The 19,066-nt window shown below is 50.0% G+C and overlaps 1 protein-coding gene across 1 annotated transcript in view; it reads right to left on the bottom strand.

Moving 5' to 3' along the window:
• The window catches only part of Pnpla1 (patatin like phospholipase domain containing 1), a 30,053-nt gene extending 17,719 nt beyond the window's left edge, over positions 1-12,334 (bottom strand). The window contains exon 1 of the mRNA XM_042683882.1: positions 12,130-12,334. Coding sequence (XP_042539816.1) covers positions 12,130-12,334 — 205 coding nt within the window. The remainder of the gene's footprint in view (positions 1-12,129) is intronic.
• Between the last annotated feature and the right edge of the window lie 6,732 nt (positions 12,335-19,066).

The raw sequence follows: 19,066 nt of genomic DNA on the forward strand, positions 1-19,066 counted from the left end.
GGATCCTAGATGAGATCGCTGAGAAGACACAGATGCAGTGTGTGTGTGTGTGTGTGTGTGTGTGTGTGTGTGTGTGTGTGTGTGTGTGCGCACACGCATGCGTGCGCGCGTGCGCTGTGGGGCTTGAACTCAGGTCCTAGCACTCTACCCTTTGGGCCACAGAGTCACTTCCAGGTTTTTCTGTAATTAATTGGAGATAAGAGTCTGACTTTGAACCACAATCCTCAGATCTCAGCCTCCAGAGTAGTTAGGATTACAGCTGTGAGCCACCAGCGCAGGGCTCAGTGTGTCTTTACCGGGTGGCGCATGGGACCCTCGCCTGGTATTGAGAACCCCACCTGTGCAGTTTGGGTTAGGAGCTGAGCAAGAAGTGCTTCCATGCTTTACCTGACAACAAGATGTTGAAATAAGAATTCTACCATTTTACGAGTCAGGAAACTGAAGCGCAGACAAATAATATAACTTGAGCAGGATCCAGTTATTTTGTCTAGTATGGAGACAGAGTGAGATTTCTTTTCTGGGAGTGGGGAGGTGGGAGGGCACTAGGTTTGGGACTCAGGATCTTGAATGCAATAAGTAGGAGTTCTACTCTTTGAGCCATCCCTGCAGCCCTTTTTAGCTTGAGTAATGTTTTAGATAAGATCTTGAGATTTTGCCAGATTTAGACCTTGATCCTCCTATCTTCACTCCTAAATAGCTGGAACTGCAGGTATGTCCTATCCCAGCTGGCTTGTCTTTGAGACAGAGTCTCTTGATTTTGCCCTGGCTGGTCTCAAATCACTACCTTGTTGTCCTTGCCTCCCAGTCCCTTTCTATGACACTAAGCCCAAAGCTTGACAGCCTGGTCTCTACCTGATTGCTGCTCATTTGCCACCCCCCACCCCCAATAGGCCCCTAGGAAAATCAGTAGCTCTCAAAAGGCCCGATCCATTTTTTTTTCCAGACCTACTATTCTTGTGCTGAAGACTGACCCCAAGGCGTTGTACCTACTAAACGTGCTCTAGCACTGAGCCCTTAATTAAATCTTTGATTGCAAACCAGCCTCCTACAAGAAGTTTCTTCATGTGTAGTGCTAGCGATGTGGCAAATTGTGCAGTGGTGAGCTCTCTGCCACTGGAAGGAACCAAGCTGGGGTTGTACAAATTCTTCTGTCAGAGCTTATCAGACAGATTTCTAAGTGGGCAGGGAGGGCTGAGAGTCCATCTAACTTGAGATTCTGAGTTTGTCACTGGCACCTAAAAAGATACCTGGGAAGTCATCACAGTGTGCCTTACTCTCCAGTTTGTAAGTAGAACGACTGAGGAGCAGGCAGGTTACATCACATCCAGCAATTTGGGGGACAGACAAAAACTAGAGACACTCTTTCTCTCATTTCTCAGTTCACAGATTATTCCACACCTGTCTTGGAGGTGGACAAGACTCGCCAGGACCATTTTACAGATGCAGAAACTGAGGCATAGGAAAGTATTTTGTCTGAGGTTGAACAGCCAGGCAGTGGTTTCTGACCCCCAAATCCCATCTCTCTGAATTTTTTTCCCCTCAGACATTGGACTGGTCCCAACGATGGAGAGGCTGAGTGAGCCTGGGTTGCCATGGTAACACTCTTCTCTTGGAACACATCTGCATCTGATATGGAAGTACCCACCAGAGCATGGAGCATCTCCGCTCTCACCCCGTTGAGGGGCAGATGCTCCTGGGAGGCAGAAGTCCCAGCAGCCTTATTTAGGTTGGGCTCTTTATGTACCCAGACAGGTACAAACAGTGCTTTACCTCCAGGGAAGGCGGTGGCCAGCTCCCAGGCAGGTTGTGCAGCAATGGGGCATTTCCATGGGAAAGGACTGATCACCTGCAGGACCGGCTGGGATAGGGATCAGCTAGGATGAGGACACACTGCTTCTGAAATTCTTCATGGGTCTCCCACCTCCCAGAGGTCAATGACCTTTCCCAGGTGTGCCAGGGCCAGGGCAGATTCAACTAGTTCTGAACTCTGGGACTCCTGGCTATAGGTGTCCCTGGAATGACTGGAGTTAATTTGATCTTGTCACACAAAGCATACATACTCATTGTGGAATGGTTTTTTTTTTTTTAATGGAGACACACATCCTTGGGAGGCTGAGGCAGGAGGATTATGAGTTCAAGGCCAGCTTGGAATACAGAGAGACCCTAGCTCAGAAAAGCCAAGGACTGGCTGTGTAGTTTAGTGGTAGAATATTTGCCTAAAATATGCAGAAAAAGAAACAGGGAGAGAGAAAGAGAGAGGGAGAGAGAGAGAAAGAGAGAGGAAGAAGATATGAAGGGAGGGAGAAGGGGAGGAGGGGAGAAAAATTCAGTCACACAGAAAGGAAGGAAAAAAAAAGACTTCTTGGGGGCTGGGAAGGTGGCTCAGTGGTAGAGCACTTGCCTTGCATGCATGAGGCCCTGGGTTCCATTCCTCAGCACCACATAAGCAAAAAGAAAAAAGTTAGAAGTGGCACTGTGGCTCAAGTGGTAGAGTGCTAGCCTTGAGCTGAAGAGCTGAGGGACAGCGCCCAGGCCCAGAGTTCAAGCCCCAAGATTGGACCCAAAAAAAAAAAAAGACTTCTTCCATCCAGTACCATTAACTGTCTTTTTAGACTCCATATTTCATTTTTATTCTTTTTTATAGGGAAACATGGTATATACATTATTTTTAACTTGCATTTAAACTTTTTTGGTGCCAGTACTGGGGCTTGAATTCAGGGCCTTGTGCTCTTTCTTGGCTTTTTCCCATCAAGACTAAATTCTACCATTTGAGCCACACTTCCATTTCTAGCATTTTGCTGATTAATTGGAGATAAGAGTCTCTCAGAGGGCTGGGAAGGTGGCTCAGTGGTAGAGTGCTTGCCTTGCATGCATGAGGCCCTGGGTTCCATTCCTCAGCACCACATAAACAGAAAAAGCCAGAAGTGGTGCTGTGGCTCAAGTGGTAGAGCGCTAACCTTGGGCTGAAGAGCTGAGGGTCAGCGCCCAGGCCCAGAGTTCAGGCCTCATGACCGGACCCAAAAAAAAAAAAAAAAAAAGAGTCTCTCAGATTTGTCCACCAGCTGGTTTTAAACCTCAATTCTCAGATGTCAACCTCCTGAGTAGCTATGATTATAGGTGTGAGCCACCGGTGCCCAGCTATAACTTTTTTTTTTGGTGTTGTTGTCGGTTGTGGGGCCTGATCTCTGGGCCTGGGTGCTGTCCCTCAGCTCCTGCTCAAGGCTGGCACTCTACCCCTTGAGCCACAGCGCCACTTCTGGCTTATTCTGCTTATGTGGTGCTGAGGAATGGAACCCAGGGCCTCATGCATGCAAGGCAAGCGCTCTACCACTGAGCCACCTTCCCAGCCCGCCCCAGTTATTTTTCTTAGAATAAATTCTTAACAGTGAGAATGGTAGATCACGGATACACCTATTTCAAACCTGTAAATGCTTAGTTTTAATTGTGGATTCATCATGTTTTTCATTTTGCAGTCAGCTCTCAGCTATTCTGAGGAGAGAGAGAACGTCGGCACAATGGAAATAGTATTGCTTTTCCCAAGGGCTCGTGCCTGGAAATGCTGCAATCTGGAAACCAACAATCGTGTCGCTAGGGAGAGAGGGCCAGGACATCTGGTTTCTCCCAGTTACTGTTTTCCAGCACCTTCTCCTATTTCAAGGCCTTCTTCCAGCCACAAGCCACAAAGGTCTGAGACACAAAGCAAAGCAGGATTTAAAGGTAGAATTAAAGGCCCAGCCAAGCACCAGTGGCTCACACGTGTAATCCAACTACTCAGGAGGCTGAAATCTGAGGATCATAATTTGAAGCAGCCCAGACAGAAAAGTCCATGTGACTCTTCTCTTCAGTGAGCCAGCAAAAAGCCAAAACTAGAGATGTGCCTCAAGTGGTGGAACACCAGCTTTGAGTGAAAAAAAAAATTCAGCACATAGGCCATGAGTTCAAGTCCTAGTACCGGCACAAAAAACAAAACAGTCTTCCTTACAACACAATAAAATAGGTATGGCTGCCTCTATGTTGTAGATGATAAAGTTAAGATTGAATAAAGGTATTTAACTGGCGAGGTGACTGAAGTAGTATGTGTGAAGTTGGAATTTGAGCAAATCTGCCTGGCGCTAATGCCTGAGCTCCTTCTAGGAAATGGAAGTGGCCACTGAAAAGAATGAAATCTCCTAGGCAACTTTCAAATGTCCTTCAGAGCCTCCCAGCCCCCCCCCCCCCCCCCCCCGCTTCTTCGTCCCTTAGTTGACAATGAAGTTGTTCACACCCTAGACTCATCAAGTCTGGTGAGCTGACCACTCTAAACCATGTGGGTAATTCTGTGTCCTGTCCATCGCTCTGGGATGATCTTCAAGTAGGCTCTCCATCTGGCTCAGGTGTATATTTTCCTTTGTTTATACATTGGGCAGACATTGAATACCCCCAGGGTTCAGTGAAGACTTGGTAGGCACAGGGTGAATGGCCCTGGAGGGTGCCCACACTTCAGGGTGTTTCTTTTCTTCTCTTTTTGCCGGTCGTGCAGCCTGAACTCTGGGTCTGGACGCTGTCCCTCAGCTCTTCAGCTCAAGGTTAGCACTCTACCACTTGAGCCACAGTGCCACTTCCAGCTTTTCTGCTTATGTGGTGCTGAGGAATTGAACCCAGAGCCTCATGCATGCAAGGCAAGCGCTCTACCACTGAGCCACCTTCCCAGCCCACTTCAGGGAGTTTCTGACAGGACTTTGTCCATGGACAAACTACAGGTCATGAGATGGGAGGAGGAAGACCACAAGCCCTAGGCCTTACCCACAGACCAGCCTCTTCTCTGAGCAGAAGTGGATGTAGCTAGTGGAGGTGGGGGAAGGGGCGGGGCCAGAGCTGAGCAGATTGTTTAAAAATGGTTGCCACCAGGCACCAGTGGGTCAGACCTGTAATCTTAGTAACCCAGTAGTCTGAGATCTGAGGATCGCAGTTTGAAGCCAGTATGAGCAGAAAAATCCATGAGACTCTTTTTTTTTTTTTTTTGGTCAGCTGTGGGGCTTGAACTCTGGGCTTGGGCACTGTCCCTGTGCTCTTCAGCTCAAGGCAAGCCCTCTTCCGCTTGAGCTACAATGCCACTTCCGGCCTTCTAGGTTTTATTGGAAATAAGAGTCCCACAGACTTTCTTGCCCTGGCTGGCTTTGAACCTTGATCCTCAGATCTCAGCCTCCTGAATAGCTAGGTGTGATCCACCAGCGCCCGACTTCCATGAGACTCTTATCTCCAATAAACTACCCCCGAAAAAGCCAAAAGTGGTATGGTGTTGTGGCTCAAATGGTAGAGCTAGCCTTGAGCACAAAGAGGCTCAGGGTCAGTGCCCAGTCCCAGGACTGGCAAAAAAAAAAAAAAAATCATTGAAGGAGAAAAGCAGGATGAATTCAACGTATGTTATTTAGTTACATGTCTAGTTTTTGCCCCTTTCAAGCATGGTCTCTGCCCTGTTCATTCCTAGCATTCAATATAGTGCCCGGATCACAGGTAGACACTTAATATACATAAATTCATGCATAAATAATGCATAAATAAATGAACTCCAGAAGTCCAAGAGGGACACTAAGGCCCAGGAAGAGACAGAGCTCTGTAAGATGACACAAAGGGGTTAAAAACTGAGGGCATCCCTTCCCCACCCCCACCCAGCCTCGAGCAGAAGTGAGAAATCCTAGAAAGATGGACCCTTGGCTGACAACCCAGGCTGCTGGGGATCCTGCTCCCAGAGTGCCTAAATTAGGTCTGCAGTGCAGGATAGATCTGCAGTGGAGGATGGGGCTGCGAGGCCCCAGTCTCAGTGGACTGTAACCTAGCAACAACCTCTAGCTTAACCAATCACTGGAGGCACCTGCCTGCCGCCTTCCCCTGCAAGGCAGGCAGCCCCTGCAGAGTGCACCGGGAAGCCCCGGCCCAGCAGCTCTGGGGAGGCTCTGGTGAGCAGAGCATTCCCAGGAAAACTCAGGCAATTCTCAGGATTCATGCAAGTATGGAGAGTCTGGGAGTCTGCTACTCCTGCCTGGTCCCCAACTGCAGGCCAGAATCTCAGCCTACAATTATTATTATTACTACTACTGTTGTTGTTGTTAATTATCTTAACAGTAGTGGTTTGCCCAGCCTTTCCAACTGTCACCTGTTTATCCTCACAGTGACAGCTAACCCTTGAGGGACAGAGACCCTGGCTTACACATCAACTGATTTCTGCACCCCACATGGAAGGGACATTGATAAAAAGCAGGCTGAAAGCTAGTGTCACCACTGAGGAGCAACAGAGAGCCTCTGAGCTCTCTGAGCTTTTAGTCAGAGTGACATTATTCAGAAGAAATCTAAAATGGAAAACTAATGTCTAAATAATAGAACACATGGCAATTCGGAGTCAAAGCCAAGTAGGTCCTAGACCCCTGTACCATTGCCCCATGCCACCTTTGGAAGGAAGGAAGCCCTCAGGCCATACCCTGAGACTCTGCTCACTCTAACTGTAAAGACCAAAAACCCTGGTCCAGTCACACACCTGTAAATAATCCTAGCTACTCAGGAGGCTGAGATTGAGATTGAGATTAGAAACCAGCCCAAGTAGATAAATCCAAGAGCCTTTTATCTCCAAGTAATCAGCAAAAGCCAGAAGTGGACATACGGCTCAAGTGGTAGAGCACTAGCCTTGAGTTAAAAAAAAAAAAAAAAAAAGGCAAGTAAGAGCATGAGGTCCTGAGTTCAAGCCATAGCAGGGGCGTGCACACACCCACACAAACAAAGAAAAATAAAGGTGGGGGCTGGGAAGGCGGCTCAGTGGTAGAGTTCTTGCCTTGGTAGAGTTCATGAGGCCCTGGGTTCGATTCCTCAGCACCACATAAGCAGAAAAACCCGGAAGTGGTGCTGTGGCTCAAGTGGTAGAGCACTAGCATGAGCTGAAGAGCTGAGGGACAGCACCCAGACCCATGATGGACAAAAAAAAAAGAAAAAAAGAGAGGGATCTGCCAAATCAAGGCCAGTAGATGCACAGAACTGGTGCTCAGAGGGGCTCTTTTAATGCCTGTTGATGCTAAGACAGGCTGCTATGCTCTCCCCCGCCCCCGCCACCCCCAGTCACCTGCTTTCCAGTGGGGTGTTTGTGCTGTGTACATAACATTCAGAGCTTTTCCAGACCTTTCGGTCCACCACCCCCTAACATGAAAACATAAAGGACTGTTTAAGGAAAACACTGAAAAGATTTAAATATGTATAATACAGGTTCCTTTTGTGAGCTAACATGGTCATGCATGTACAACCACCACACCACACAGTGACTTCATTTCTGTCCTTCCTATACTTGGGAGATCATGGGGCTTGAACTCTGGACCTGGGTGCTGTCCCTGAGCTCTTCAGTTCAAGATGCGTGCTCTACCACTTGAGCCATAGCACCACTTCCAGTTTTCTGGAGGTTAATTGGAGATAAGAGTCTCACATGGACTTTCCTGCCCAAGCTGGCTTTGAACTGTGATGCTCATATTTCCGCCACTTGAGTAGCTAGGATGACAAGCATGAGCCACCAGTGCCTAGCTCCCATTTTTATATATACTTTTAAAAGTCCTTTGTATTTTCAAGCCATCTGACCTCACTTTGTCGGCCGAGGTTCCGGTGATTGCTCTGCCTTCGGAGTTTGATGAGAGGGCCACAAAATGTGCTGCCTGCAACAATTCCAGGGCCATGATTTGTGTGGAGGCAGATCCTCGAAAGTCAGACAAATCCCCGTTGGGCTCTGTTGTATAAATCTGGGGAAATGTTTAATCTCTCCAAATCCCTGTTTTCTCATTTGCAAAATTATCACAATTATAGTGCCTGCTTAATGAGGTTAGGAGGGAATTAAAGAAACAGAACAGCATTTAGTGGAGTCAGCCTCCACCCCCCCCCCCCCCAGCCTCAGTTCCCTGGGGCTGTGACCTTGAACATTTCTGAGGCATGTTCAAGGAGGGCGCCATGGGAGGGAGAGGCCCCCATCTCCTCCACTGTCCCGTAGCCAAGCCGGGAGGTCACTGCGCCAAGTGGATTCTGGGAACAGAAGGGATGGAAGGAGAGACAGTGTGGATGCTGGGGTCAGCCTAGCTTTCGTTTGATCCCCCTGTACTCCCCACTAGACGGGTGGGATGAAGGGACAGGGCACGTCAAGCAAAGTGACTGTGAGGAATACGGTGTTTGTGCTCAGAAGCCAGTGCGTGGGCTTCCCGGCCAGGACGCTTTCCCGAGTGGATTCTAGCTGTTGCAGCTGAGTTTCTCTAGAGGAGGGAACTCCAAGGATTAAGTGTGTGGTGACGTCTAGGGTAGGCCTTGAGGATGGAGAAGAAAGAGGGGACGGCAGCCCTGGGAGAGGGAAGGCTCCGCAAAGGCTTGGGAAAGAACAAGGAAAACAGCCCGTTGGGCTGGGACTGTGGCTTAGTGGTAGAGTGTTTGCCTAGCGTGCATGAAAGCCCTGAGTTCGATTCCTCAGTACCCACAGACACAGAGAAAGCTGGAAGTGGTACTGTAGCTCAAGTGGTAGAGCATTAGCCTTGAGCAAAAGAGACTCAGGGACAGCACTCAGGCCCTGAGTTCAAGCCCTAGGACTGGCACAATAAATAACCAGCCCCAGAGCCTCTGGTTTCTTGGAAAAGTGGGCTGGGCACAGGAATAGGCTAAAGGAAAGAGGGGCCCAGCCCCTCTTGCAGGACCCCCCCTCCCCCAGTGTCGGTACTAGGGCTTGAACTCAGGGTTTCAGTGTTGTCTGTGCTGTCCCTTAGCTTTGTTGCTCAGGACTCTACCATTTGAGCCACAGCTCTACTTCTGGCTTTTTAGTGGTTAATTGGAGATAAATCTCACGGATTTTCCTCCCTAGGCTGGCTTCAAACCAGCCTCCTCTGATCTCAGCCTCCTGAGTTACTAGGATTGCAGGCATGAGAGAACCACTGGCAGCCTGGCTAGGAACAGGTCTTTCCCTGTGAGTTTCAGTCCAGAGTCTGGAGACGGGTTTGCAGGTCACCCCAGCCCCTGTGCTCCTCGATCCAGACACACAGCAGCCCTCCAGGGCAAAGCCTGATATCAGCTGACCTGCACTACTCGCCGCATGGAGGTGTTTGGCTTTCTCATCTCAGCCTCGTTCTCGCCAGAAGCTGAGGATCCTGCCTGACCTGTCTCTACCTGTCTGTCTTCCACTCCCCTGCCAGCTCAGCTGCCACTTCAGGAGGCCTTCCATGATGGAGGGGTTGGCTCCACTCATGCTTCTTAATGTCTTTACATCAGATAGGAACTTTCTGGCATTAGAACGATGTGGTGGCTGCTTCTGAGTTTCAGTAGACTGTTAAGTTCCTTGGAGCCAAAGTAGAATTGAATCTGTCTAGGTATCTTTGTACCTCTGCAGAGAAGGACGGAGGGAAGTGGGGAGGGAGGGAGGGAGGAGGAAAGAAGAGAAGGGAGAAGGGAAGGAGAGGAAGGAAAAAGGGGAGGGAGGGAAGAAGACAAGGAGAGAGGGAGGGAAGGAGGACTTGCCGTGGACTCTGTAGACAAAGGTGCCAAGTAGTACTTTAAGTGGGGGTGGAGTTTCAAGTCTAGCAAATACCCATTCTAAGCAAAGAAAAAGTTTTATTTTATGCCAACTATAGCTTTGTAACAAGTTTCCGACATCACTCCTAACTAGACTGGAGGTTACCATGGAGACCACCTCCCCTCAGGGGAAATGGATGAACCAATGAATGTTGACTGCATCTCTGATGAAAACCAGGCCCTGTGTAGGGTGCGTTTACAAATGCCAGTAGCTCACGCCTGTAATCCTAGTTACTCAGGAGACTGAGATCTGAGGATCGTAGTTCCAAGCCAGTCTGGACAATAAAGTCCAGAAGACTCTTATTTCTAATTAACCACCAGAAAACCAGAAGCGGTGCTGTGGCTCAAGTTGGTAGAGCGCTCGCCTTGAGCAAAAAGAGATCAGAGACAGCATCTAAGCCCTGAGTTCAAGTCCCAATACTCAGTCACAAGTAGGCCAGATGCAGGAGACTCAAACCTTTGCTTACAATCAGGACATAGGAATGAAAGAAGAACAACCCAATATAAATTTGTATCTGTTAGGAGGCCACACAACTTCCAAGTTAGGTAGTGCCAAGAGCTGACTTTGACTCAGCGGGGAAGTGAGAACTCAAATGGCCGACTAGGTGTCATGTTGGTCTCCCCAAGTGGGAGAGTAACTTAGCTTGCTGTTGCAGAGTACACAGTACCCACCCTGGAAGGATACCCCTTGCCACTAACAAGGATGCTCACTGCCACCAAGATCAGGTGTGCCCATGCACAGGGTGATCTAAACTATGGTGCCGAGAATGAGACAGCCCAGAGACCTAACTCTCGTGGTATTTCACACGAGCCACTTTTCCTTCTGCATAAAATACTATCCTCAACATATCCTCACTCCACACACTCACCTCTTCACGTCTGCGCTTAGAGCAACATCCAACCCCAGCCCTCCATCCTCCAGCTTTGCTAGGAGCAGGGGGTACAAATGCTCGGGCACAAGTGCTGTTTGCATGACCTTAGGCAAGTAGTGCTAAGTGTGCTGTGACTCAGTTTCCTCCTCTGTAAAATGGGGATAATAACAGTTTTCCTCTATGAGGGCTGCTGTGAAGACCGAATGAGTTAATAGATGCCAAAGACTTAGAAGAGGGCCTGCTTGGAGGGAAGAGCGGTTAATAGGAAATGACACGGCGGTTAAATGACTGGCCTGCAGCAGGTCCCGCAGCTCACCCTTCCCTGAACTACTGCCATAATTACAAGCCATGCAAAATCTGGTGCTTGAATCACACAGTGGGGTTCATGTCACCTCCCTGTGCTCTATGTCCAGAACAGCCTGGCCAAGTAGGTTTGTGATCAAATGGAATGAACTGGATTAATTCTAACAAATCAGCACCAGAGAGCAAAGACACTGTGGACTCATTCCCAGTCTGATCAAATTCTCTCTCTCTCTCTGCCAGTCCTGGGGCTTGAACTCAGGGCCGGGGCACTGTCCCTCAACTTCTTTTGCTCAAGGCTAGCACTCTACCACTTGAACCACAGCACCATTTCTGGCTTTTTCTGTTTACATGGTGCTGTGGAATCGAACCAAGGGCCTCATGCATGCGAGGCAAGCACTCTACCACTGAGCCACCTTCCCAGCCCTCCTAACTACTTTTCTAAAGCAGTCCTTATGTGACCCCTGTCCCTGTCCTGACATATTCATAGAGGTTTTTGTTTTGACATCGCATTGAAGCAATGTTTATTAGCTGTCGCTTTGTTCTGGAACTTCTCCTTGTGAATCAGAGGTCTGCACAGGAGCTCAGAAAGTGAGAAAACGCTTTTGCTCTGGGGACTGTGGGGACAGTGGCTTCTCCCCCGGCTCAGCAATGTGGCTCCAGCCTTCTCTCAGGCCCCTGGGCCAGCTGGGCAGAAAGCAGAAGAGTTCCATATTCTGCCTGGCTTTTTTATTTTTATTTTTGCCAGTTCTGGGGCTTGAACTCAGGGCCTGGTCACTGTCCCTGAGCCTCTTTGCATTCAAGGCTAGCACTCTACCGCTTGAGCCATAGCACCATTTCCAGTTTTCCGGTGGTTCTTTGGAGATAAATAAGAGTCTCACAGACAGCTTTGAACTGCGATCCTCAGATCTCAGCCTCCCGAGTAGCTAGGATTACAGGCATGAGCCACTGGTGTCAACGGCTGCCTGGATGCTTGTTCCCAGCTTCTTGGTCCCCATCCACCCCCTCTAACTTCAGGGCTTCCCTCTTTCTTGCACCTACCCTCACCAAACGGATACTGACTGGAAATGTTGCCTCTCCTAGGAGTATGCTGCATTTTAAAAGGGGCCAGAGCAACCCTTCACCTCTTAAGGCTGAGTCCTGGCATAACTTCACACACCAGGATGCTCAGGAGTCTGCCTCTCCCCTCTCAGCCCCAGCGAGCCATGGACCCTAAGCGAGAGGGAGAGCGGTCCACGCTCCCCCGTGGCTCTGAGGCTGCAACCCTATCAGAGGTCCAGCCCACCCACCCCTTCCCTTCCTGCCTCCCAGGCCTGGCGTGGTCCCCAGAAGCACCCCCAAAGCCCCCACAGGCTCCTGCACTGGGGGAAATCTCTCCAGGGAGCCCAGGACAGAGGCCAGGCCTTACCCATTTCTATCCCGCAGATGACCAGCGCTGCGATCACCGCTCCTGCGGAAGTCCCTGCGAAGCGATAGGTGGTGTCCAGCATGCGGGGGGCCAGGTCTCGCAAGGCGTCCACGGCCCCGGCCTGGTAGTAGGAGAGGAATCCACTGCCCGAGAACGAGATGGAATGAGGGCAGTCGGGATCGCCTTTGAACACCTGCTCATCCATCTTCTTGGCGTCTGCTGTCCCTCAAGGCGGAGCAGCCTCCCTTCCCCACTGGGCTGCTTTAGCTTGGCCTGATGCTCTCGCTGGAGATTCCTTCCCAGCTTCCCTGCCAGCCTGGAGCCTGGAATATGACCGGGTTTACCAGCTTGGCAGGGCACCCATGTGCTGCTCAGTCAGCCGCCGCCTGGGCCTGTTTAGTTGTGCCAGGAAGCAGATCCAAAAGATAGGAACGGTGCCCAGAGCCCACAAATCTCCCCAAGATGTGTGAGCAGGGTCCCGAACCTGCCCTCACTTCATTGCTTGATGAGATCCATCGTAGGTTCCACAGCCTCGGCCCAGCTCCGCCGCACCTCACACAGGGCTGTGCCCACAGAGGCGGCACTGCGCAGGGCCCAGACAGAGCTGCGCACGTCCCCTGGCAACACCTGTGCCCGTGGCTCTCCCCGGGCCTCCCTCCCTGCCAGGCTGCTGCAGGGAGGGTGACAAGCCTCCTCCTCTGGGATGTCCTGTCCCCTCCTCCCAGAGGCTGGGCTGCCTCGTGGCTTCAGCTTCAATGGAGACACCCACACTCCACTCTCCCCCTCAATGGAGACTCCCACACTCCCCCTCTCCCCCCCCCCCCCCCCCCCCCCGCTTCTCCAGGCTATGTGGATAAGAGATGGGTTAGGAGATTCTTTCATTTATTTATTTTTCTCACATAAGCACCTCTCTGTTTACTGACTTATTTATCTCTCTTGCTTGGACTGGCTATGGACAAATTGGAAAGGAAGAGAAGTTGGCCTCCAGAAGGCTGATCTTCTACATCTTTCCAGGCCTCATGGTCTTTTCTCTCTCTTCTTTCCTAATTGATTAATTCATTCATTTTGTGAGGGGTGGGGGAAGTGTTTCTTTCTTTTTTTTTTTTTTGGTCAGTCATGGGCTTAAGCTCTGGGCCTGGGCACTGTCCTGTGGCTCCCAGCAGCTCTGATGGTCTCATTGCTACCCGCAGACAAGGAGGCAGGGCGGGCTCGGCCTTGGACAGACACCTTGAGACTTTTCATTATTGGGGAGGAGAGCTTTAGATTCGATGTGTATGTGTGTGGTGTGGGTGCGTGTGAGCGCACACCGCTGTGGTGGAGGCTGGGGTGGGACAGGACAGAGCTGGCAGCTTTCAGCACAGCTTTGGGACACCAGATCAGTGCCGCTGAGGATGTGAGCCAGCCACCATGGCAGCCAGGAGAAGCTCCGCCTCCTACGGGCTTCCTGGGGACCAGAAAGGCAAAGGTAAACGAACCAGAGTAACATGCCAGGCAATCTGTCATTAAATGTGAGTTGTGCAAGGCTAGATGGCTGCCAGGAGAGTTAAGGGGTGAGGGCGATGGGTGTGGCTGGAACTTGGAGGTGCTGTGTGGAGCTATGCACTGAAGGACTGAAGAGGAGGAAGAGTTGGCGTACCAGGGGGGAGCAGCTAGGAGCACCTTCCAACAGAGCAAAGGACCAATGGGCTCCCATGTTCAGGGCTTTGTCCCAGACGGTCATGAGGCTGACTCTTGGAAGTAGAGTTGTGGCTCAAGTGGTAGAGCCCTAGACTTGAGTGGAAAAAGCTAAGCAAGAGAATGAGGGCCTGAGTTCAAGCCCTAGGATGGGCACAGAAGAAAAGAAAGGGAAAAAAGAGAGAAAGAAGAGGGATGGAGGGAGAGAGAGACAGAGAGAGACAGAGAGAGAGACAGAGACAGAGAGAGAACTAGGTGCCTATGGTTTACATCTGTAATCCTAGCTACTCAGGAGACCTAAGGATCACAGTCCAAAGGCATCCCAGGCAGGAAAGTCCATGAGACTCTCCAGTTAACTAGCAGAAAAAAGCTAGAAATTGAAGTTTGGCTCAAATGGTAAAGCACCAGCCTTGAGCAGAAAAGCCAAGCAAGAGCATGAGGCCCTGAGTTCAAGCCCCAGTACTAGCAGAAAAAAAAAAGAAGAAGAAGAGAGGCTGGCTCACAGCTCTGCTATTTACACAGCAAGTTGTGAGATTCTGAACCTCAGTTTCGCTGTTTGCGAAAGAAATACTAATTCCTCGGGCTGGGAAGGTGGCTCAGTGGTAGAGTGCTTGCCTTGCATGCCTGAGGCCCTGGGTTCGATTCCTCAGCACCACATAAGCAAAAAGAAAAACGCCGGAAGTGGCGCTGTGGCTCAAGTGGTAGAGCGCTAGCCTTGAGCTGAAGAGCTGAGGGACAGCGCCCAGGCCCAGAGTTCAGGCCCCACGACCGGACCCCCCCCCCCCAATAAAAAAAGAAATACTAATTCCTTTGTTCACAAAAAGGAGTTGTAAATGGGAAAGATAAAGGCTGTGTGTGTGTGGTGGGTGACGCGTCTACAATGATCACAGAGCAATCAAGCCCAAGTCATCTGGAACAGATGGACCCTGAAGCCGAAGTGAGGAGAAAGGAAAGGTGAAGTCAAGGAGGAACGCCAGCCGGTCCGTGAGCATCGTGTAGCAGTCGCAGGGGAAGTGAGGCTTGGAAGGGGAGGACCAGTGGATGGTAGGTAGGAATATGGTGGCTGCCAGGCCAGGCAGGTAGCTGGAGGATGCTAGCTAAGGAAGTCCTGGCTACAAGTCTTAGCATACAGACTGGACTGGTTGGATAGGCATGATGGGCAGGTGAGTCACGGCTGATGCCTGTGTTCAGCCTGCAGGTAGAGAGGGGTGAGGCCACCTCTGGCACACCTGGGGAAACTGGATGGAGCATGAGTGTTTCTTTGCAGAGGTGTACAAGGTCGCAGCCAGATGTTGGCAGGATGGCTCCAGTGCTGCTCTAGAGGTAGGGAAGGTGGGCAAGGAGCCAGCCCATGCCCACAGGGGCTGCAAGAGCCGGTGACCCGTGGGGACATCCAAGACCACAGTGTGTCTGCTCCAACAAGCATGCAAATGTACGCGTGAGAAGGTCCCAGAAGAGGTGCTGAGGGGGGGAGACTCCCCCCCTTGACTCAGAGTGGACCTCAGAGTGGTACATCTGACCAGCTGGGGGGATCTAGGCCTCGGTGTTGAATGATTCAGAATCTCTGCCTCAGTTTCCCATAGGCAAGTCCAGCGCTCTGAGCCACCTTCCCAGCCCATCTCCAGCTTTATCTTTGTTATTTATCCCCCCCAAAGACAGTGGGGTTCTTATAATTGAACCACATTCTAAAGCTATAACTTGCCAGGTGCTAGTGGCTCACACCTATAATCTTAGCTCCTTAGGAGGCAGAGATCTGAAGATCATGGTTCAAAGCCAGCTTGGGCAGGAAAAGTCTGAGAATCTTTATCTCCAATAAAATGCTCAGAAAAAGCCAGAAGTGGCACTGTGGCTTGAGTGGTAGAGCACTAGCCTTGAGCAAAAGAAGTTCAGGGAGGGCTGGGAAGGTGGCTCAGTGGTAGAGCGCTTCCCTTGCATGCATGAGGCCCTGGGTTCGATTCCTCAGCACCACATAAGCAAAAAGAAAAAAAGCCAGAAGTGGCGCTGTGGCTCAAGTGATAGAGCGCTAGCCTTGAGCTGAAGAGCTGAGGGACAGCACCCAGGCCCAGAGTTCAGGCCCCACGACCGGACCCAAAAAAAAAAAAAAAAAAGAAGTTCAGGGATGTGTCTAGTCTGAGTTCACATCCCAGGACTGGCAAAATATTAAAATAATAAAATAAAACTGTAGTTTCACACATGTGGCTTAATTTTTGAAAACTTGATCAGGAAACCTACAGGTGGTCTTTTGTGGGGCTCAAGTGTTTAAACTTTTTCTAACAGATTTTTTTTTTAGTACTGAGGTTTGAACTCAAGACCTTGTACTTGGTAGGCAGACACTCTACTACCTAAGCAATACCTTCAGCCATAAGAGGTAGAATTTTTATTTTTGTCGGTTATGGAGCTTGAACTCTGGGCCGGGGTGCTGTCCCTCAACTATTCAGTTCAAGGCTAGCGCTTTACCACTTGAGCCACAGCGCCACTTCCAGTTTTCTGAGTTGTTTATTGGAGATAAGAGTCTCATGGACTTTCCTGCCTGGGCTGGCTTTGAACCACAATCCTCAGATCTCAGCCTCCAGAGAAGTTAGGATTACAGGTGTGAGCTACCAGCACCCAGCTTCAAGAGTCAGAAATTTTGTGTGTGTGCCAGCACAGGGGCTTGAACTCACTCAGGGCCTTACACTCTTGCTTAGCTTTTCTGCTCAAAGCTGGTACTCTGCCACTTGAGCCACACTTGTGGATTTTTTTTTTTTTTTTTTGGTCAGTTGTGAGCTTGATCTCAGGGCCTGGGCACTGTCTCTGAGCTCCTTTTGTTCATGGCTAGTGCTCTACCACTTGAGCCACAGAGCCTCTTCCAGCTTTTTTGGAGTAGTTTATTAGAGATAAGAGTCTCACAGACTTTCCTGCCTGAGCTGGCTTGGAACTGTGATCCTCAGATGTCAGCCTCCTGAGTGGTTAGGATTACAGGTATGAGCCACTGGCAGTGGCCACGCTTTTTTTTTTTTTTTTTTTTTTTTTTTTTTTTTTTTTTGGGTCCGGTCGTGGGGCCTGAACTCTGGGCCTGGGCGCTGTCCCTCAGCTCTTCAGCTCAAGGCTAGTGCTCTACCACTTGAGCCACAGCGCCACTTCCGGCTTTTTTGTTTTTTTTTGCTTATGTGGTACTGAGGAATCGAACCCAGGGCCTCGAGCATGCAAGGCAAGCGCTCTACCACTGAGCCACCTTCCCAGCCCTTTTTTTTTTTTTTTTTTCTGGTAAAGTGGACATAAGAGTCTCACAGAAGCTGATGCCAGTGGCTCACCTGTAATCCTAGCTACCCATGAGGCTGAGATCTGAGAACTGCAGTTCAAAGCCAGCCTGGACAGAAAAGTCCTTGTGAGACGCTTATTAACCACTAGAAATTAACCACTAGAAAACTGGAAATGCGGGGCTGGGAAGGTGGCTCAGAGGTAGAGCACTTGCCTTGCATGCATGAGGCCCTGGCTTTGATTCCTGAGCACCACATAAGCAGAAAAAAAAAAAAAAATCCGGAAGTGGCCCTGTGGCTCAAGCGGTAGAGTGCTAGCCTTGAGCTGAAGAGCTGAGGGACAGCACCCAGGCCAGAGTTCAGGCCCCATGACCGGACCCAAAAAAAAGAAAAAAGAAAACTGGAAATGCTACTGTGTGGCTCAAAGTAGTAGAGTGCTAGCCTTGAGCAAAAAGAGCTCAAGGACAGTGCCCAGGCCCTGAGTTTGAGCCCCATGACCAATTCCCGCCAAAATTTAAAGTCTCTCAGAATTTTCTGCCTAGTCTGGCTTCAAACCACAATCCTCCAAATCTCAGCTTCCTGAGTAGCGAAGATTATGGGCCTGAACCACTCACTGATGCCCGGGTCCTTGTTGCTAATCATCTTTGTGAATTCAGCACTTCTAGGGGCCTGGGGCAGTGATCTGACCAGCTGAGATGGGATCAGTCTGTCTGTCCCTTCCTTCCTTCCTTTCTTCCTTCCTTCCTTCCTTCTGTCTTTCGCCAGTCCTGGGCTTGAACTCAGGACCTGGGCACTGTCCCTGAGCTTCTTTTGCTCAAGGCTAGCACTCTACCACTTGACCCACAGCAACACTTCCAGCTTTTTCTGTGTATGTGGTACTGAGGAATGGAACTCAGGGCTTACATGCATACTAGGCAAGCACTCTACCACTAAGCCACATTCCCAGTCTAACTTGAATGCCAGGCTTAATCGACCAGGCTTAAGCCTGCTGACCTGACTGACTTATTTCCCCTGGCCAGCCGTGTGGAGAAGCCCATGGATGCCCTTCTCTCTTCTCTCTTTCCCTGAGAGCACAGATGACATTCAGAGGCCCCTGGGCTGGGGGAGGGGGTAGGACATGCCTGAGTCCCTCCAGGGAAGCACTTTGGCACAGAATTGAATCCCAGTAGATAAATATTTGCTGAATGAACAAATGCTCACCTTGGTGTTTTCGGTAACAGCAAAACACTGGAAACAATCTAAATGTTTGATAGAGACTATTATTAAATGGTGCTCCGGGGCTGGGGTGTGGCTCAAATTGTAGAGTACCTGCCTAGTAAGCTGAGGCCTCGAGTTCAAACCCCAGGGTTTGTGCGCCAGGGGACTCATTAAATCAAAATCATCGAAGAGATAATTTAAGCAATTATCTAGGAAGCTAGAGAATGCTGTGGAACCTTGGGGGTGAAAAAAGTAATAAAAATGGAATGTAATGAAGATATGTATTTGTGTGTGTGTGTGTGTGTGTGTGTGTGTGTGTGTGTGTGTGCCCGTGCATGCCTGTGTGCATATGTGTGCATGTGTCAGTCCTGGGGCTTGACCTCAGGGCCTGGGATCTGTCTTAGCTTTTTCATTCAAGGCTGGTGCTCTAACACTTGAACCACAGCTCCACTTCGAGGTTTTTTGGTGGATAAATTGGAAATAAGAGTCTCACAGACTTTCCTGCTCAGGCTGGCATCAAACCACCATCCTCAGATCTCAGCCTCCTGAGTAGCTAGGATCACAGGTGTGAGCCATTGGTACCTGACCATCAGGACATTTCTTCATGGCATGTTAAGTGAGAAAGACTCAGATGAGGGCTGCGATGTGCTCGCATTTGTACAAGTGGAACAAAGGTTATCTACCTCTCAATGACGCATGAGGGACTGAAAACACTGGTGGTCTCTGGGAAGGGAACTGAGCGCAAACAGGAAGGGACAAGCCCCTGGTAAGATGTCTGTGTCATCTGAGTGCTGAGCCACATGAATGCTAAACTATTGAAAACACTT

This window comes from Dipodomys spectabilis, unplaced genomic scaffold, assembly GCF_019054845.1.
Source record: "Dipodomys spectabilis isolate Male_0828 unplaced genomic scaffold, ASM1905484v1 ptg000085l, whole genome shotgun sequence".
NCBI lineage: Eukaryota > Metazoa > Chordata > Mammalia > Rodentia > Heteromyidae > Dipodomys > Dipodomys spectabilis.